The sequence below is a fragment of the Falco naumanni genome, chromosome 1, assembly GCF_017639655.2.
Source record: "Falco naumanni isolate bFalNau1 chromosome 1, bFalNau1.pat, whole genome shotgun sequence".
In the NCBI taxonomy this organism is placed as follows: domain Eukaryota; kingdom Metazoa; phylum Chordata; class Aves; order Falconiformes; family Falconidae; genus Falco; species Falco naumanni.
Genome location: NC_054054.1, coordinates 17,564,006 through 17,585,201, shown reverse-complemented (window position 1 = coordinate 17,585,201; position 21,196 = coordinate 17,564,006). Strand labels below are relative to the sequence as shown.

At 41.4% G+C, this 21,196-nt stretch overlaps 1 protein-coding gene across 2 annotated transcripts; it reads right to left on the bottom strand.

The window, feature by feature from the left end:
• Positions 1-636: 636 nt before the first annotated feature.
• On the bottom strand, positions 637-21,133 carry SPARCL1 (SPARC like 1). 2 transcript variants are annotated; one of them, XM_040582929.1, is made up of 11 exons: positions 20,936-21,133; positions 12,968-13,086; positions 12,786-12,839; positions 9,140-10,306; positions 7,938-8,007; positions 7,174-7,292; positions 6,459-6,579; positions 5,515-5,651; positions 3,618-3,766; positions 2,517-2,665; positions 637-1,091 (listed from the first exon to the last, which is right to left on the bottom strand). In XM_040582929.1, exons 2-11 carry the CDS (start codon positions 13,019-13,021, stop codon positions 1,063-1,065), a joined length of 2,049 nt encoding a protein of 682 aa, XP_040438863.1. In that variant the 5' UTR covers positions 13,022-13,086; positions 20,936-21,133; the 3' UTR covers positions 637-1,062. The 2 variants fall into 2 exon arrangements, with proteins under 2 accessions (XP_040438863.1, XP_040438872.1); XM_040582938.1 differs by lacking the exon at positions 12,786-12,839.
• Positions 21,134-21,196: the final 63 nt, after the last annotated feature.

Below are 21,196 nucleotides of genomic sequence, written 5' to 3'. Positions count from 1 at the left end.
GGTGAAAGGTGTTTTCTGATCTTCCTTTGTAGTAATGGCATCTGGGGCTTCTTGCTTACAGCAGAGCATGACTGGAGTATTTTTGGTGAAGTGCTTGGCTCTAAAATCACGGTTAGTGAGATTCAGAAATAATCTCATTCTGTCCTTTTTTTACGCCTAAATTATGCCTGCCTTCAGGCAATCAAAAGTTGGGAGGTGGTGAAAGAAATAGTGTTTTTCTCAGGAAAAATGGTAGCAGTACTTGGTGCTTCTGTGGGAGGAGGGAAGAATGTGCCTGCTAAGGAGAACAAGGAGGTGTTGGAGCTATGATATCTTCTGCTCCTTGTGATGGTGGACCTGTTGCTCATCAGTCTTTTGACACACATCCACACTCACCATGCTCATACAATTAGCTCATTACACAGTTTGTCAGTGGGAATCTGCTGTGTGGCACTGGTACTATTACTGTTGTTTTTCAAGAGGTGGGGGCCAAGTATCAGATAAGTGCTGATTTTTTAATGTATTTTAGGGATTATGGTTTAAACACTGGTTTAAACATTTACACTCTGATTTCTTCTTCTTCCTTAAATCTATAATGAAATTTCCATTGAACTGTTGCCTTTTATTTGACAAAGTTCTGACAAACCCCATATTATCTAGGTAGACTTTCTTTTTATTTGAGCCTTCCATGCAGAATGTTAAATTGACAATACAGTAAATAAAGGAAACAAGTCCTATCTCAAGGTAGTTTTCTTCAGTGTATGGTAAAATCCACATCCTATAATACTACTGGAGAGTTTTGTGAACAGCTTAGTCATCAGGTTAGTACTATTTATTGGTTCAGAGAGGTCATGGATACATGTGGGGAAAACACTGGTTGTTTAGCTATGAACCACTTGGAGTAGTTAAATGTTTCTGCTGTTAATAAACAGAACTTTTCTGCACTTGTGTTGTTTGACAGGAGTGCAGTGAACCTTGTGCCACCTTTGTCTTGAAAACTATGAAGCTGTTAATTACAGAAATAAACAGGATTCATGTATTTCACCAGTTTTAGTGCAGCACTGGGATTCTGTTCAGCCAGGCTCAGAATAGGAGATTTTCATTTATGTCTTCTGCAACAAAGAAGAAAATGTTATTAACATTTGATGCCAAAGAGACATTTGTATGTTGTATCAGTGTCAAGAATGTGATGCTGTCAAGTCAGAGGGCTCATGTAGGTGAATGATGTCCCTAACAAAAACCGAGTATGGTTACTGCTGTCATATTCAGGAGCCATTCATTTAGACCCCTCTTGGCTAGGTAGTTTCTTGTTTCTAGTACTAGGTCTCCTTGATCTGTTTGTGAGTCAAGAATCCCTTCCATGCCCCTCTTCACAAATGAGTGATCCTAAACCCCTCTTTGGATGAACAATCAATCATTACCAGCAGTATATGTGTATTACGGTAACTCCTTGCAGCTTGCTTCCACGCATGGTTTGTGACTGGTAAATTGTCATCAGAAGAACAGGAAAAATTCTGGGAGGAGTGAAGACTCTGCACGTCTGACCTCTGACCAGAATCAGCTTCCACTTAAAGTGAGGGAGTTGCTAGTAGGATTTTGAACACGTTTCTTCAGTCCGCATGCTTAGCCAAATGCCTTTGGTTTGGCTAAACCTGGATTAACCTCTGCTACTGCTACCTTTGCTTAATGACTGTCAGTATTGTTCAGCTGTCGCTTAGGGCTAGATCAGAAGAAGGAAGATTGCGAAAGAAAGCCTTACTTTGAATGTGGTCAGGTAAAAACTCAAGTGGCTGTCATGACAGCTTCTGTTCAGCTGCTGCTTATTTCTAGAGGAATCACCAGCACAGTACTACCTAGCTTTTCCCTTTCCCAGGGAAGTCTTGATGTGGATTGAGCTGAACCAAACATATGCCTGGCTCATTTAGGATTCAGAAACTGTCCCTGCCTGTGCCTAAGCCTCCTGATGCATGCAGCCTGGTGGGTACCATCTGAGCGTGGGTACCTCTGACAAATGAGGTAAAATAGATGGTTTCACCTGCAACTACACCATGATGATAGCATTTGTGTTGTATGTAGTAATCTAGAGGTAAGCGTAGTCACTTGATCAGTAAGAGATCTCTGTTTTTTCCCCTGCTTGACTTGAGATCTTTAAATACGTTTTCAGTCAATGTGCTTTGACCACGGATTTAAAAGTACAAGCTTGCTTTGCCTTTCCTTTGGCACTGAATGATAAAGTAGCGTTTCATGGGAGACAGATGTGTAGAACGTATGGGCTGAGACACCACACAGGAATTATTTGATGTTAAGTACAAACTGTATCCCAAGTTTTTCCTCATGGAAAAGATTACTTTTTCCTATCTTTATAAAACAATTCAGAACCTTGCATCTTTTGAGTCTTCTTGTTACTGTTGACCTCTGTGCATAGTAGCTGTGAGCTTCTAGCTACAATTTCTTTCCTGTATGTTGTGGTCTGAGAATGTGCCTAGTTTTGACAGGAATGCTTTGTCCTGTACATCTGCTTGTTCTTTTATGTTTACCTTCCTTAATCCCAAAGCAGTGGCACCATTCCTTCAAAGCAATGAGTTTGTCTTGGTCTCCATCACACTCCTGGAAGAAACGGGTTATGCAGTGTTCCATGGGAACAAGGGAGGCTCTCAAAGGCGCAAGCTCAGAGTGTGTTAATAATCTGAAAGAAAGTACAGGTATGTAGAGCTGTATTTCATTAATAAATCATCAGGAGTACCAAAGATGATCTAAGCTGCTAGAAGATGACAGTGGTGGCTTTGACAGATGCCCCAGTGGATTCTGTTGTAGTGCTGCTTTAGTGAATCTGCCCCAGGTCTTTATGATCATATGTAATACCTGGTAAACTAAAATGTTTTAACTGCTATTTGTTCACAGACATTTTTTTTTCTAAAACAAGTATTACTGTGACTTGCTCACAACTCATCAGTTATGGATTTTTGCCATTAATCTTCAGGAGATCAAGCTTGCAAAGGTACTTAGCTATGCTTTAAGACAGTAGGTGTGATCAGCACGAGGTATTGAGGACCTGCAGCCTTGAAACGTGGATCCCACCACTGAGTGTCATGACCAGAAGCCTGAAATCTGAGTCACATTTTTCAGAGGCTGGGGGCTTCCTCTGAACTCTTGACACTGGTGCCAACTTACCATATCTGCTGCTTAAACTCAGAGACTTCTGTAGTACTAGTTGAAAACTATGGGTACCTCGCTAATGAATTATTGCTGACAGGCCTCTGCCCTTCCTACTTAGCCTGTTGCTTTTAGTTTCAGAAGCAACAGGATCTCATGAGCCTTCTTTTCTTCCAGAGTCAGGGCATGAATAGCTATTAAAGACACTGTAGAGCTTTAAGGTGTAATACATGATGATTATGCAAGGCAAGAGGATAGCAGGTTCTGACCTGAGACATGGCTCCAGCAAAACAATGAGAGAAGTTCTGTGTTAGAGGTGAATGCCTCCTTAGAAAGAGGGAGATAATGGCTTCTATCTGCTGAGGGACTGGTTCTGTATGTAAAGAACCCTTCAAGTGGTTTAGAAAAATAGAACAGCCTGAGCTTAAACAGAAAATTGGAACTGAACCCGCAAAATATATATATATATATTTTTTTTTTTTTACCTGTCAACAGGGTGGTGATCAAGCTGATGAAACTGCCAGTGCACAGGGTACACGTACATGTGATAGTTTTTCTCAAAGTCATGCAGGAGCAGCTCAACTGCATGGTTGCCAGCCACGAGGCGCTTGTCACTCTCATAGATTTTTTTGACCTGGACACAACAGAGAAATTGATATTTTTTTGTTTAGGGATGAAGATCTGTTCTGGAGAGAGCTATCTAGCAAGGAGATGGTTTGGAGAAATGAAATGTGATACGATACTACTGGGGAAACTGGGTTTAGTGTTTGTGACCATATGCAGCATGGAAAACTTGCGTCAAGTAGTCCAGGTGATTTTTGTTGCTGTCTATGTCTGCTTTGGTAGTAACTAGAAAAGAAGTGAAATCTGTGTGGCTTAATAGTCAGGCTCAACTAAGCAGGACAGTACCTTCAGGTTGGTAGGAGGTGAAACTAATTTTAATCACATTTGTTCATCTTCTATCCTGGGGCAAGCAACTCAGTTTTTGGTCTGAATAAGCCATCTCAGAAATCATTTAATTCGTACCATTTAGTATGAGATGTTCCAGATAGGTCAGTGTCCCTCTTGGTGACTCTGGAAGTAGCCTTTGGTGTGCTCAAGCATATTTTGTGTAAACCTGATGTGACCTACTGCATGCACCTTCTACTCCAGAGTTAGAGCAGCCCAGGTCTTAGTTTAACTTGAACAATTTTCTAACAGTTGTGGCTTTTTAAGCAGTATAGCATCTGTATCTTCAAAAACAAACTACTGTCACCAAATCACCTGAGATAAATCCTTCTCTTAAAAAAAAATAATAAAAAAAGACCCAATGGTAATAGATGCTTACTCCATTTTAATGACAATGTAGTGTGATGCAGCAGGTCTACTGGTTGATAGAAAGCAGCTCTTTTCTATTAAAACTCAGTGACAGACTTGTGTAATTCTATTACCTTTGAATATCATGGTGTAGACAGTTCATGTGGCTGGATTAAAAGGTGCCAATTATACCCTTAACTGATGAGCCCATTTTCAGGTATTTTTGTATCGATGACCGAGTAAAAAAGGTGTGTGTCAAGAACAGAAGAGGAGCTACTTTTGGTCAGTCCAAGGGAGGGATACCCTGCCCCCATGAGGATCCCCTAAACTCTGTATTGTAATTCTGTCTCGAATCCTGCTGTGTGACCACCCAGTTGCTCAGTCTCATGAGGCCTTTGGCAGTTTTCTTCATGGTGAGTGCAAGTCTGTCCGTCTGTCCTTCCTTCCTTCCTTTGAATACCTTACCTGTGTGTTGTCAGCAGACTTTGTCACTTAATGAAAGCCAAATGGCACGTATCCTTTCAGCTCGTGCAACTTCACAGTGAGCTCTTGGCTGGCTGTTCCCTCTTTTTCTGTCTTTTAATTAGTTATCCATACTCATGCTTTCCATCTTATGCTATGGCTGCTTAGTTTCCACAAGTCCTTTGGAAAATGGCATTGACTGTGTGAATTGGATCATCCTTATCTACGTATTAGTTGATCTTTCAAAGAGGTTTCTCACAAAGCACTTCTCTGAGGAGAAGCTATTCCATGTCTTTGCAAGCAAACAATGTTTATCTAGGTGTGCACTGATTCTGTTTTTCTGCCTCTTGTCTGCAGACACTAACTTCAAATACACTTGGCTTGCGTTTGCTTGGATAGAAGGAACATTCATAGCAGAAATGTGTCTCAGCTTAAATGAGTGTGAGGGGACATGTAAGTGTATTTTGCAACTTGTGAATCTAATTGAGTCTAAATTGCCTTAACCAGAAAGGGAATGCTCAATAGAAATGGAAGAACTCATAAGATGTGAATAACTTCTTTTCACATGGTTAGTCCAGCTCTAACAATGTAATTGCATGATCTTATTTGAAAAGGATTGCTGACCTTATTCTTTTGCTTTTCAGTTAGAAATCCAGAAGTATCCAGCTCACGTTCATAATATTGCATAAGGATGTTTTTGAGCCAGTCTCTCATCCGGAGTGGGAACTGATCCACTTCATAATCAGTACAGTGGGGGATGTCTGTGCCAAATAGGAAAGTTTTTGTTAATAAATGATCTGTTAAGTCCCTATGATCTGTTAAGTCCCTATTTGAGCTTTTCTTAGCCATGTTAGATTTGATTCTCACTAGCAGACTAGTTAAGCTTAACATCGATTGAGCTATTAATACATAAAATTGGGAATGCATCTAATAGGTTCAATTAAATCTACAATTCATTTGTGCACATGCTTAGCTGGTTGTGCAAGCCACAACCTTCATATATGTGTGCAACTTCTGAGCAGGGCTGTGCAGTGAGGCTGAAAGCAGAGTTCTCCACAGTAAAGCAATATTCTGGCTAAGAGTGCAGTTTCCTCCTAGGGTATGCAACAATTGAATAGCTTGAAAGTAACTTCTGGCTTTTTAGACCCTGACTTCTGCATTTGGCATCTAGGTAGCTTTTTGGATGGTTTGTTGTGTTGTTTTTTTTCAGACTTGACACTTTCATTTATTAATTAGCTGTAAAGGCTGGTTTTCTGGTCAAGCTATTAAAAAAACTTCTTCAGATGCTATTGCAATGGGGGCATGTAAGACAGTACACAGGGAAGACAGGGTTGGCAACAAACTGGTGTAACCACAGGAGGAATGTCTTTAGGATCCAGATGCTTAATACCCTTAATTATAGAAGTGACTTGTTAGATATGTTTAGGGTTTTAAGGTCTTAATTAGCAGATAATTGATGCAGAAGAGGGAGAGCACAGGAAGAAAGCAAATAACTTAGAGCTAGTTAATGATTACTGCTACTGGCTCTTTATACCTAGGTGAATTCTTCATAGAAAAACAAGCCTTACATTTGCAGGAGCCCATGTAGTCTAGGTGCAGCTGGCGTCCCATTTTTGTCCCTTCAAGTTGACATTTGGTGCCAAAGAGTTGACATGTGCCATCGTAAGTCTTATTATCTGTACCACAGACCTGGAGGAGGAGTGAAAAACAAAACCACCCCCCACCACCACTGTGTTGAGAGAAATTCTGGTCACTCATACAGACATTACGATAGTAAAAGTGTCAATAACTTATGCTGTGACAGTTGTGAATACCCAGAGGGAACATGTGATCAGTAGTATTGAAAGTTGTAGTTATATGCCTACATAAGGATTTGTTGTCTACTACATACCTAGTTTCAAGACGCTTGAATTTATTTTTGTATGGCAGTGGTACAGTTTCCGAGGTGGTACAGGATTACTACACTATATATGTACTGTATTTGGTACATGCTTTAAAACATCAAATGGTTAAATAGAACTTTTAGTGACAGGGAGAAGCTACAATCTCTAAGTGAAGCAAATCACTTTAGGTACTACGTAGCTACATGTGTTCATACTATTCTCAAGCTATAGTCAGTGAGTTTGGGTACTTTACACTTACTTTTACAATTGCTGGAATCACCCAAACCCAACTGCATGCTTTTTAGGGTAGAATTAGTCTAAAGTCTAGCAGGGGAATGTGTTATCTTGTAAACATTTTAGCTGGCTTTCTTCCACACTGTGCACTGAATGGAAGACTTACATGCTCATAGTCTTTGGTAGAAGGGCAAGCAGCAGGATCTTGGCAAATACAGCTGGGTTTCCCTTGTTTGTCCACATGGCAGACTTTACCTCTTTTGCAGTGGAAGTTCCTACATGGGTCTAGCAATCATAGCAAGAAGGAGAGACCATTAGAGGAGATGACAGGATGCCCAGTGTTTGTCAGGTACTACTGACAGTCAAAGCAAAATACAGTCCAGTGTTCACCAATAAGTCAAATACTTTCTGTAAGTTTGTTAGAATGCAGCTGGATCTTGTATTCAATAAAGCCAGCCAACTTTAAATGAGAAATTTTGTGAGACATCTAGCAGTCCCAGGTTTGAGTTGGGTGGGGAAATAAATTTCTCAGAAAAAGCTGTTTCTTCTGTAAGGCCTGACATTCACTTCCAGCTTCCTTTGAAACATATCCTATCTGTCCTTGCTAAATCCAGCACTGGCACTTGTCCTAAATTCAGGCTACTGTTCTGAAACTGAACTGTTTCAATGCAAGATAATTCCTATTCCAGTATAACTGACACAAAAATTTGTGCACTGTCTACAACTCTTTTCCACAAACAAATGAGTAAATCCAAGGGTGTATGGAAAGGATTTTCTGGGAACATAACTGTAATACAGGATTATGCACAAGCAGAGTTCAGTCATGTGAAATTGCGTGCTGCCACAGGCAGAAAAGAAATGCAGACCAGCAGATTCTCCAGCTGCCGAGAGCTAGCAGTTACATGATGGCTTTGCTTGTTTGTGGCTTACCCAAGAGAGCCTTCTCACTCCTGTTGCTTGCACTTTCCATCTCACTGTCAGAACTGCCTGTAGTCTTAACCTGTAGAGTCACAGAGACATTGTGGTAAGTCTTGGGAAGAAAAAAAGTACTTGGACAAAAGTTTTTCAGGTACAAATACAGAGCTGACTGAGGCGCAGTTTGCTCTGCTTGCAGCAGAACGAGGTTGCTGTGCAGAATGTGTGAGAAATGCATAAAGCCTCTGGCAGTATTAAGGCACTCCGTCATTTGGGGCGGGAGGGGGGAGGGAAGTAGGAGATGGAGAAAGAGACAGGAACTCAGTAAGGTCTGATCACCTGGAAGTTCTGTAGTACTTGACATACAGCACCATAGTACCTTGAGGTTGGCAGAACTGGTGCTTCAAGTCTTAGTTTGTACTGGGGCCCTCCAGTCAGTGAGCATGAATTGCCTCTTAATACTGCCTGGGAGCAGCATCACCATGAGCTGCCAGGCCGAACACGTGAAGAAGGAGAAAGGAAGGATAAGTCTTCAGTTTCGACCCTTCTTTGGTGCTGTGGGGAGGTGCCTGCCCCCTTTCAAATTGATGCCTCCTATCTTTTTCTAATATTACAGGTCCTTATTTAACAGGCATATGAAAACTCAGTCCTTTCTTTTGAAGAACACCCGCTGGTTATCTAATGGCTCACAGGGCTATGGGAGATCTGGGTGCAACATCCTCCTTTGCTGAAGGGACAAAGACCACATCCTTAATTTTGTGTGGGAGTGCCCTTGCCACTAGGATAGTAATTAATCTGGGGACTCTAGCCCTGCCTTTCTAAGCCGTTTACTTTTGTATGGCAGTGTTTAAAAATCTTTGGGAAAGAGAAGCGAACAGGTTTTCCTAGTTGGCTTGAGACTGGGTTCCAGGTTTTGCACCTATGTGTCCATATTTATTTGTATGTTTTGTTACACAGCCCATTGGAGCTGGAGCTCTTAATATGAGTTGTACCAAAAAGGAAGTGGGCACGATTCATCTAAATGTTGTATGTGAAGTGATGCAGCATGAACCAGATGAATGGTGAAAAAAGGGGAGATGAGACTTCTGTGTATTTACAAAATATTATACCCGTTTTTCTCCAAAATGCCCTTTCAATCATCGTGAATTTAAATTTGGGACTTATGTCATTCCCCCTGCTTTTTGTAGTATTCTAACTGTATTTTAAAGAGAATTTACCTTATTCTCACTTTCCATTTTCATGCTCTGAACAGAGCTAGTCATTTCCAGTTGTTGCTCACTGTCAGAATTAGGTGGCTCATGATAGTAGTCATCTTGTTCAGAGTGAATAAGGTCTTTAATCTTGACGTGTTGGTAATCCTCAGTCTTTATATAAACTGCAGTGTCATCTTCGGTGGTTCCTTCCCCTTTGTGCTCAGTGCTGGTGTTCTCCTGGTCATTACTCTGGATTCCCTTCTCTTCCTGATAGGCTGATTGTTTCCAGGTGTTGCTGAGATAGTCCTCACCATCAACATCACCACTGTCATGATCATCATCATCAGCATTACTGTCCACCATATCTCGTCTCTTCACCACTGTGTTGTGATCACTCTGATAGTTTACTTGAATGTTGTCGGTCTTCTCTTGGCTTTGCCATTTGTCATCCTGATCTTCATTATGGGTTCTTCGAGAGAGGGAGGTTTCTCCTTTATAGGATTTCTTCTGGCTGTTTTCCCTCTCTTCTGCCTCTAGGTCAAATTTCTCACCATGTCTTTTGGTTATCCGGATTGGTTGACTGGAGTCTCTCAACATTTCATCAGATTGCATACTGTTTTCATTTTGCTGTCTTTTGTATTTGTCACCTTGATTTGTCTGGTGGCCTGTGTGCTTCGTATCTCTGTAATCAGTTTCTTCACCCCATTCCTCATCCTCTTCTATCACACCTTCTTCATCACTTTCACTGTTTTTTTCAGCTAGGCCAACTGTATTTTTATTGTATTTCCACGTGTTGTGCTCATGGTCAAGACTGAGAGCATCCACTGGATTTTCTGTGTTGCCTAAAACGTGTCGACTGGCTGTATTGCTGTGTTTCTCGTGCCTCCTGAACTGGTAGTGCTCAGAGCTGGACTGTTCTCTGCCACTGCTTCCAGAGTCACTGTCCTGGTTATCAGAAGCCAAAACTGGTTTGTTGTGCAGCGCAAGGAAATTGATGCTTTTTAGACTGTTTTTCACTTGATGCTCGCTACCGGTTCTTCCTTGTTTTCTAGTGGTCTGGGGCTCATCCCTGTGCTCAGCATGTGGTACTGACCCCTCTGGGTTTAGGTTTTTGTGACTGGGCAGCAAATCACCCTTGTCTACATACCCTGTGTTGTCTTCCTTTGGGGCTTCGGGATGAATATCTTCAGTCTTAAAAATTAAAAAATTAACAGGTAGGTTAATAAATCTTAGAATTTATTTGAAGTCAATGGAACGTTATTTTTGCCTTGTATTACAAGAAGGGGGATGTGATACTCATCTTCCTACATAGATAAATGCGAGGCCTGTGAAAAGAGGAGCAGGGTGAGAGAGAGCACCTTTCACAAGGGGGTGTGTAGTAATTTCTGAATGCACTGCATCTTAACATCTTTGTCTGATACATCATTGCTTCCTCGCTGAATTAATCAGGAACTATTGCATTTGGTGGCAAGTACAGTATCGTAAGCTCATAAGCAGGTGTTTGAGTGGCTTTTTTCTTTTTTTGCGTGCTGCCAAACCAACAGCAAAACTACTAACTTCAGTGGAAAAGGTTCAAATGCTCGAGGAGAAAGCAGGTATTAAAATGATTGTTAGCTCTTGCTGTTAGCATCACAGCAGCTGCTGGGTGAGTACAGGCACTTCCAATAGCAGCAACATCTGGCGTATTTCTGAACACCGCCTATGGATATTCAGTATTCCTTATTGCTTACTACAATATAGCACCTGATGTTGATTTTCCTTAAAGCTTTAGGGGGGGTTATTTATGAATAAACTTCTCAGTGCCCAAGTTGCTGGAACAGCGTTTCGTTTAGTGTGGGCAAAGTCATGATGGCTTGGAAACAAACGCTCCACTAACAAAAAGTTACACAAATTAAAAAGAAAAACTAAAAAATGGCAGGATTAGAAATATTAGTTTGGTTCTTGGCAGATCAGCTGTAATCTATTTCCTAATGTCAAGGTGGTATTTGAATTTTTTAGTTTTGTCTTTTGCCTAGTGTACTTGCTGGTGCAGGAAAAGTACAAGGCAATATATTCACTATCATTTCCAACTCTTAACTTTTTCAGGGAAAGATTGTATGTTTACTGAAATCTAACAGAAATTTAGTGAAGAGCTTTTACAGTTTAAATGCACATTTCTTGAAGACCTTATCAAAAGTGATCTAGGTGTTACCAAGCATCTCAAGCTGATATTAAAACATTTGAAAATTAAGTTTCAGGAGCAGGGGTTTTATTCCATGTGGTTTTGGGCACTGCTGTATACAGTGTGTTATATGTCTGTAAGTTTAAGCAAAACACAGTCTTCTGTGAAGGGCTTCTAGTTCTGTAGAGTTAGAAAGCGTAAGGCTAAACAGTCATTGTCTATTATGGGTGTTTGAAGCAGTAGTTTGGGAAAGATGTGGCTCACATCTTGACAGAGAGCCTCATTATGTGCCGCAGCCTCAGTGCACAGATGTGTCTGGATGTGGCTTTCAGGTGCTGCTTTCTGTTATACCTTTGTCCCAGGATAAAAGAAACTTTTAAAACTCAGTTGCTCATCAAGATACTTGGGTCTCTTAATATGATGTTAAATTTCAGCCATTGTAGCTGTCATTAGTTATTATTAGGGGACAACCGGCTTTGGATAATTGTTGCATATTCACTTGGAACTGATGATTTTTCAGGTATTGCAGTGGTTTGTTTCGATGCAAGTATCTTCTGTATGAGTTGTTTCTGGGAGACAGTTGTAGGCTGCAGACTAGTGTTTATAATATAATTTGTTCTGCTGGATACTTCATTAAGAAAAGTTAATTTTTTGGTTTTCATAATGTGAAGCGCCATCCGGATTGACATGAAGTGCATTTGGAAAGCTGCATAGTGGGATATAATTCATAATTTAAAAAAAAAGACTAGCATAAGAGTTGGGATTTTGCATTTCTTACTACAGAGCATGCTCTGAATTTAGTTGTTCCAAAACATTTGTTGGCTTGGAGCCAAGGTCCATTGTGTCTGAGCCACAAATGCTCAGCAGAATGGTGCAATAAAAAGGAATTTTAATTTGGGACAACCATGGATGTAAAACTGTGAGCTCTATCATTAGCGTGCATATATGGCATAGGGCTGCTGAGGTCATCTGTGGGATTACCACGAGGGCTGTTTATCTGGCTTGTCAGCCACAGTGTACTTTTTCAAGATGAGCCGTAGCAATGCTCTGTATTGCAAATAATGAAACACGTGGTGGCTAAAAGTCTTACGTGCTTGAGACTGCATATGGTCACTTGGAGTGATAAATTGAGGATTGCATCCTCCTTGTTTACCGGAGCAGTGATAACCACAAGTTCAGCTGTCAGTGGAGCTTATTGTTTGTTTGAATATGGGTGTAATGATTATACGTGGGGTTTCATTCAATTTTTTTCAAGTAAGTGTAATTTTTTTCAAGTAAGTGAAACTTCTGTTGTGAGCTTTAGGTTTCATCCTGTTCTGTTTCTAGCTATGTAATACCTGAGGCATGAGATGCTTGGTACTGATTCTTGAGGTCGGGGTGCCTACTTTTTTTTTTTTTTTTTTTGACCTAAATCCATTTGCCAACCACTCTATATGTGCTAATGTGTTTTATATATTTGAGATGAATAATATATGTTGCTTCTTAATGTTTAAAGAACAGGAAGAGTACCTTTTCTGGAGGTTTCTGTCCGTGGGTTCCGAGTTTGTAGTGTAAAGAATGGGTCTAGAATAGACAAATACATTCAATATGTGCATGTAAATAAAATTCTTGTACAGGTCAATGGGACAGCACAGAGAATTCACAGAATGGGAACTTAAGTGCTCAGTAGTAATAGCATGAGGAGGACTTACTGGAATAGCAAAAGCTGATCCTATGAGACAAATGAAGAGAGCTACAGCCTTCATGGTTTTCTGATCTCGTAGAGGACAGTAGTTAATGGTACAGTGGGTAGGGTTTAGAGGTTTCCTTTCTGCAAGCAACATGAAAAGAAACAAAGTTAGGATTTGGGTAGAATGGTCTGATAGAAGACAGGTAGAGGCTGCTGTAACTTGCTTAGCATGAAGATTCATAGAACTTCCATGCAGTGTCCTGTTGTATGTAAACTCAGGTGTTAGACCAGCTTATCTAGAGGACATTTTGGTCTCAGTTGTTTTACAGGACTTGAATTATATGCTGTGTTCACAAACTCCAGTGGTGTTACTGAAAGGCAGTTATTAATGTATATAGGTTCAGCCCTGTAAATCTTTATCCACTCTTCTGACATACTACTTTGTCTCAGAAATAAATACAAAGGGACATTTTTTACAATGCCTGTTTGTGGCATCTCTATGGCCAAGATGTCTTCTGGCTGCTCTCCCTTGTGGCTGTAGCAAGAAGAATTAAGTGGTGAAGTTCTGCTCAGAAGGTCTGAAAGCCTAGAAATGCTGTCCAGGCTGCTTGATGGATGGGTGCTGTCCTGCCTGGGAAGCAACAATTCCAACTCTGCTGTGCAGTAGTGTGCAAGATGGATCACTGGAAGAATATGCAATGCATTACAAATTTCTTCAGTCTGTGCTAATGTCCTCATGTGAGTGAAAGACAGGCAACTCATTTTTACCTCAGATGTCATCAGCAAATTTTCTTTACTTTTGCAGTGCATGTGAACTGGGAGTTTCTATGCCTGTAGCTGTATCACAGAGGAAAGCAAAAATAAACGAGTTATATTGTTTGTTTCCTCTCCCCTCTTTTTTACTGTATGCTTTCTTATGCTTTATAATTTCTTCCTGTTCTTTTTTCTGTATTCATGCAAATTCAGTAGGATTTTTACTGTGCTTCTGTTTCGCTTCTCATTCTGCTGGCTGTTCTTCCTTGGAAATTGTTGTCTTGGTCTTCATCCCCCCTTGCCCTTTAAATTTTTTTCACTTTCTGCATAACACATCCTTTTTCGTTGTTTCCCTGTTTCCTAATGAAACGTGTATTGCTGTGTTCTTAGTTGAAGGACATCACGTCTTTTGCTGGTTGAATTCCTTGGCATATGAGGAAACCAGCAGTGATTTCAGCCAGTTAGGTCAACCATATTCAGTCACATGAGGCTCAATGTATAGTTTTAAAATGTTGTTCACCCAGGTGTTTTTTCCTGGGGTGGGGAAGGAACTCAAAACCCCAAAAAGAAAACTCTAGGGAGCTTGTGTTTATGGGAGCCAAAATGGTGAAGCAAGAAGGAAGGACTTTTGAGCATTACATGGATATTTTTTTTTTTCCTATTTTTTTTTTTCTTTTGATGTAGAAGCTTGCAAAAGCATACTGGCTACTGCTATGCTTAGATCTGAAGTGTACACTTTGGAAGATCCCTGTGTTATACATTATTTAATGTCAATATCTTTTAGTTAATGAAGAGCAAAATGTGTCGTTAGTGGGGCATATCTAGTATGCAAATGATTTTTCTTGCAGTTAACTGATGTAGCCCCCAAATTATATCTCCTCTAATTATCTATTATCTCTTTGGAATTTAGTTAAGATGTTTTCAGAGGGAAAGACAGAGTAAAACAAAAGCCATTAATGAGCATAAGCAAGATGCCTTACTGGACTGTGTAAGTGCAGCCACTTCAGATCAAGGCAAGTTTTGCTAGACTGAGGGTCATGCAGGCGACTTGCCAGAAACTCAGAGGCATAATCTGATTTCATGTGTAGCCCTAAAAACTGTATACTGTGCTTTTGAAAGCCTGGCAAGTGCCGGAGGAAAGAAGAATTTGAATGTCAGGTAGTCTTGATTTCTGTTTCTCTTTGCTTCTGGTGAACAACACAGCTCTGCGCATGTTACTTAACTGAATTTCTTTTTCTAAAAACCTCATTTGTCATATGTGTTTTGGTAAGCTAGTTAAAGAGCTATAAATGAAAAGCTCTGCGTGTTGTATTGTATTTATAATTATATTTTGCTAACTTGTGTCTGTCACTGACTGAAAAGTGGCCTTTGCCACCTTTGTCCAAATAAAGAAAAAGTGGTTGGAATAAATCTTTGAGTTAAGGTGGCAGGTCAGGGCTTTTGTATTATTCCTCTTAGTAACTAGCCCGCAGTGGTCCGTAAGAAGCATGTCTGTGATTATTGGGAATGGACATAGTCTCATTTTTTTTCTAGTCATGATAGTCCAAATGAGTTGCAAGGTTTTACAGTACTTCCTCCGGTAGGATAATCTATTCCAAACATTAAGTAGCATTTCAAAACACACTCTTAAACTGTAATGCATGTGCGAGTATTGCCAGTGTTAATTCCTGGGATTTGCCTGTCTGGATATGGCAGCAATACTAATTCCTGTGCAGTAAGTGTTTCCTCCCACTGTTTTCAGAGCAATGAGATTTGAGATTTAGGTGATGCCTCTTAGTGGACCTGATTGCTCTCAGTTAACCGTGTGATTCTGTGTCTCCTGCCTGTGATGCCAGCCCCATTTGCAACTGGTGGCTGGAAACTGCCAGGCAAGTTCAATAGCTACAGTAAACCAATTTATTTTTTCAGTGCTGGTGGTGCTCGTGAAGGGAGGGCAGCAGGGGAATTTGGGATGGCAGATAAAAGCTGCAAGGTCAATCACAACAGCCACTTCAACAAGGAGGAAAAAAAAATATCTTTGTACAATGAACTGTGTCCTCCAGGGGTGAAAGGAGTGTTTCTGTTGGTGTCACTCCATGTTTGGTTAGGCTCTGGGGGCTTGGTTGTGCAATATGCCAAGACCTTTTGCCAGAATCCAGGAGAACCTTTTTGCTTGCTGCACATAATTCATGTGAAGGGTTTTCAGGTGGTTTGCTGGAGCAGGAGCCAAGGGATTTGCAGCTTGAAGGGTAAAGCTCTTAGTGAGAGGGGAAAAAACCACAAGGAACTCTTCCTGCAAGCCTACAGCCCTTCTTGCTGCAAAGGTTGTGGCTTATGGCAGTGGGATTTTTGTATTTGCTCATAGTCTTTCAGTGTTAGAAAGGAAAAGTCATTTTTGCTGGAGTAATAAAATAGACAGCCTGAGCAGGTGCACAGATGAGAAAGCTCTTGTGGGTTGTATGTAATACATGGCAATTAAGACGATGGTGATGGAAGAAATTAAGCATTAGCTAATTGTCATGCAATGCACAGATCTGCATTGTGGCATTCAATTTTCTTGCACTGAAAATGTGAAGACATTGTGTTCTTGCTTTAATTTCCTAATGTGTCCTACAGAACAGAATTTCTAAACCCAAGCTTTTTGTAACATCTAAGATTAATAGAACTGTCAGCAAAGAACTATTACACAAGAAGCTATTTTTAAAAGCAAGCAGACATCCCTCTAGAGAAATGTAGTCACTATACTCCGCAGGAAAATCTGTAGGAAAACTTAGCCAAAGGATGAATATGAAATTTCTTGAATATCGTTGGTTTTGACCAAGAAATGAGGAATTTAACAATACTTCAGCTTGAGGTATTAAGAAAGCAATGCTAACTAGGTGCGTTGGGTTTGTGTGGCAAGGTTTTTGTAGCAGGGGAGCTACAGGGGTGGCTTCTGTGAGAAGCTGCTGGAAGCTTTCCCCATGTCCAACGGAATCAATGCCAGCCGGCTCCAAGATGGACCCACCACTGGCCAAGGCTGAGCCAGTCAGCAGCAGTGGTAGTGCCTCTGGGATAACATATTTTAGAAGGGGATGGAGGGGGGGGTGGGAAACAAAGGCAACTTCAGCCAGAGAAGAGGGGAAAGAGAGTGTGTAAGAGCAGCGACTCTGCAGACCCCAAGGTCATTGAGGCAGGAGGTGTCCAGGCACTGGAGCAGAGATTCCCCTGCAGCCCATGGTGAAGCCCACTGTGAGGCAGGCTGTGCCCCTCAGCCCATGGAGGTCCATGGTGGGGCAGATACCCACCTGCAGCCTGGGGAGGGCCCCGTGTCAGAGCGGGTGGATGCCTGAAGGAGGCTGTGATCCCCTGGGCAGCCTGTGCTGGAGCAGGCTCCTGGGAGGATTTGTGGAGAGAGGAGCCCAGGATGGGGCAGGTTTGCTGGCAGGGCTTGTGACCCCATGAGGAACCCACGCTGAAGCAGTCTGCTCCTGAAAGACTGCACCCCATGGCAGGGACCCACGCTGGAGCAGTGTGTGAAGAACTGCAGCCGGTGGGAAGGTCTTACGTTGGAGAAGTTTGTGGAGGACTGTCTCCCATGGGAGTACCCCACGCCAGAGGTGGGGAAGGGTATTGAGGAGCCCTCCCCCTGAGAAGGAAGGAGTGGCAGAAATAATGTGTGATGAACGGGCCAACACCCCCATTCCCTGTCCCCCTGTGCTGCTGTGGGTGAGGAGGTAGAAAAAATTGGAAGTAAAAAGTTAAGCCTAGGAAGAAGGTGGGGGGTGAGGTGTTTTTAAGATTTAGTTTTATTTCTCATTATCCTACTCTGATTTGATTGGTAATAAATTAAACTAATTTCCCCAAGTCAAGTCTGTTTTGCGCATGGCAGTACTTGCTGAGTGACCTCTCCCTGTTCCTATCTCAACCCATGAACATTTCATTCTATTTTCTCTCCCCTGCCCAGCTGATGAGGGGAGTGATAGAGCAGCTTTGGGCACCTGGCGTCCAGCCAGCATCAATGCAGATGTCCTCCACTCCTTTTTCATGCTTGGAAAAAATACATTTTGCTTGAAACTTGGAAGAGGCAAGTTATTTATTCCATTGCAGTGGGTTCCCAGCAGGATACAGGTAGCTCAACTTAAAACGGGGGTGGGGGAGTTGCTTTTCTTGGTGTGGATGTGATAATTGCTCTGAGTAAACAGACCCTGAATGACCCTTTTTCAGGGGACAGCTACTGAGCTGAGGTGGAGCTAAGGGTGCTTTGGTGCACTTGGTCTTACTGAACACAGATGCAGCGGACAGTGTTAGTCAGCTCCAAGGTAGGATCCTGCAGCTGCTGCGCAGTTGAAGTACATCCAGCTTGTGAAAGCCTCTGCCGGGACTTGAGCCAAGTTGCTTTATGAAGAGGAGTTGCCTCTCTGAGTATAGGCTGCACGCAACAGCCCTTCCTTGGCATCTCTGTATCCATCCGGGGGCCTGCTGAGCATGGCGAACGTTAGTTCCAGCCTGTGATCAGACTTACAGAAGTGTATGGTGAGGTAACTGGAACCTCTGATACATCAGTAGGTTTTAAAAACCAAACGCTTACCCATCTGCTTGGCTTGCTGAACTTGCAGACACTAACACTTTCCCCCCTCCAGTAAGGAGAGCTGGAAAAATGGATTACAAGTTGAATGTCAGTTTCTCCTTAAGAGAAGTACTTTAAAAAACCCAGTGCCATTTAGAGGCTCGTGACTGTGTGTCTTCTGTTTGGCAACCCAAAGGTTATGACTCAACAGTTCAAGTTTTTTTAGCTGAGGTGACTGCTCGAGACCTTCAGTTGTGGAGACTGCTGCTCAGCAGTTATTTCGCTCCTTGTGGTTCTGCAGTTGCTGGTATCTTTGCTGAAAATCAAGCGATGTGCTCTTGAGGATCAGAGGGACTGTGAGCTTACCCTCGATGGGAAGACTGCACAAGGGCTGTCATTAAAATTGTGTCAGCATTCACTCGAAATACTGATCAATGACATTATTTTTGTCTAGAGAGCTTGAAGTAATGGCATCTGGCATGCCAGCTAGTCTTGCCTGTCCTTCTCAGCTAATGCTGTACCACATGCATTTTGTACACCAGTCCAGCTCAGTCACCCAGGAACTTCACCCGGGTTCACTGCTTCTCATTGCTTATAGCAGGAAGTCTGCATCTTTAACTGAAAATCAGAGAATTTAAAAAACAGATGAGATGCCAAGTGCAGTCTTTCCTGTTCTCTCTGTATTTTGTTTCTGATTCAGTATTGTTGTCAGCCACTGAAATAGAAAACCTCATGCAGCTGAGACCTAGCAGATTCTCTTGCTTTTTGAAATGCCATCCAGAAATTATGAGCTTGCAAAGGCTGTGGCTGAAGGTGACAAATGCCTCATGTTTAACAAAAGAAACGACACAGACTGACCTACTTTTCAGCTCTGGCGTTGGCAGAAAACTGCACAGGCTTTTGTCATTGGACCTAACTCTAGAAGATGCAGTTGCCCAATCTCCTGCCATTGCTAATGAGCATGGATGTTGTCTGGCATTTAGAAAAGAGATCTGGGAAGACAAAGGGTCAACTTTGGAACTCAGTTTCTCATTGTGTAGAGTGGGCATGAATGCTCATTTCATGAAGATGAGACTTGGGTAATAAGCTTTTGTAAAACTGCAAAATGAAATGTCTTAAGACATGATTTTCATAATTATTAAAATTATAGAGAAATTTCAGAGTTGAGCTTTCACGTATTCCCAAAGTATCACTGAAAAATCATGTAATGTGATTTATTTTTTTTTTAAATCACCCCTTTGAAACTTTTGAACTGCAATAAAATCAGATGTCTTGTAATTATTGGAAGAGGTCTCTGCTTGGTGCTGTGTCAGGCTTGTTAGCGAGAAATGTTGATGCCCACATCTTCACTGATAAATGCGGTAAAGATGTAGTTCTTGTAGCCAGGTGATGATCACAGCTCTAGAACTCTGAGTGGATGGAGTTTTCTGTACAAGGGGAAATTCATGAGCATGGAAACAGAATTCTCTGTGCAGTGTCTGTTCTTTCTATAACCAAGATGTACACATGATATTCTTAAATTGCAACTGGTACAGCACATTCTTATGTCTAGGTGTGTTTCAAAAGACCTTGTTGAAAGTGTTTCTGTATATGTGTTATATATGTGTATAACCTAGTTCATGTGTGCACATATATAAAAATGAAAGGCAGAGTCTGAGGCAGAGATCTGAGTAAAAGAGTTTGTAATAGAAAAGTAAATACCAAAGCATAAAACTTTTCCACTCATTCTGTACCAGTAAATAACTGCTGATGAGAGTTGATCCCTGTGATGCTACCAATTGTACAGCTGCAAAAGCCATTGGCCTTAAGTCCTTGATTGCTGGATGCACCCCCCCCCCCCCCCCAAAAAAAAAAAAAACACCAACAAACAACCACCACACCAGTATTTCAGGACATGTTAAAACAGTTTTTAAATAAATAATTCAAATTATCTTAATGTAATTGTTTGAACTGTTATACTACTACCATTTGATTTTATTTTTTACTTGTTGAGATCTGGAGGTTTAGGTTTCAGAGCCCTGTCCAGTTCTAGTTTAAGTGCAGTTCAAGCCAAAAAGAGCTGCTTTGATTTAATTTGGGAAGGGTCAAAATGAGACCTCTTCAGTGGCCAAAATTATTTTCTCTATTTGATATCATTTGATGGGTTTTGTTGTCTCTCAGAATCTGCATCTCCTTCATAGATGTCCTATTTGCTACAGGTTTTTACTAGTTCTACCAACACCTTAATGAAAGGTTCCTCCAAGACCAGCCACAGTTTCTGTCAGGATGAATTTACTTGTTGTGGCCTTGTCTGTTGGATTAAGGTTCCTGAGCTGATGTTACAGGAGGTTGTGAGAAGTGTTGGGCAATCAGGCTGTGCCATGGGTTTCAGCCGGATGATTGTATGCTTCTGCAAGAGTTATGTGTTTTGCTTGACTCTTGTTGGCAATTGTATAATGTTTTATTGTTTTGCAGGATCACAGGAAAAATAATGGTCCCAGTGGTAAGATAAAGGTCATCATCTTCAACACAATAACCGTACAGTGTTTTCTCTTCTAAAGAACATTTCTTCTGTTCTAGACATAAACACCTGAAATGATTTATCCTTAAAACAAACAACAATACTCTATGAAAGCTTCAGCTATTTTACAGTAAGTGAAAAAAGAATTTGCAGAGGGTTAGATACAAAGCATTCTAAGGTTTTCATTAAAAATAAAGAAGAAACAGTACCGTGGCAGTAGAAGAGGTGCTCCTTCTTGGTTAGCCACTGCTGAACTGGAAATCCTTGAGCCTTGCAAAATCTTGCTGCTTTTCCTGTGATGTATATGGACTCTCTCAGCAAGTGTGTTTTGCTGTAAGCTTCAATGAAGGAAGGTGATGCTCTATGGGTCTTGGTAAAACTAAAGGAAACAATCTCCTAGGCTTCCATGGGATGAGGCGGGGGGTAGTGGGCTAGTGTAATTCTGCTGAAGTAATTGAATGAGAAAGACC

Coding starts and splice junctions, on each gene's coding strand:
- SPARCL1 (XM_040582929.1), bottom strand. CDS start 13,021: ATGAAGGCTGTAGCTCTCTTCATTTGTCTCATAGGATCAGCTTTTGCT. Junction 10,307..12,785: donor GACAGAAACCTCCAGAAAAG/GTACTCTTCCTG, acceptor TTAATTTTTAAG/ACTGAAGATATTCATCCCGA. Junction 7,293..7,937: donor GAGTGAGAAGGCTCTCTTGG/GTAAGCCACAAA, acceptor TATGATTGCTAG/ACCCATGTAGGAACTTCCAC.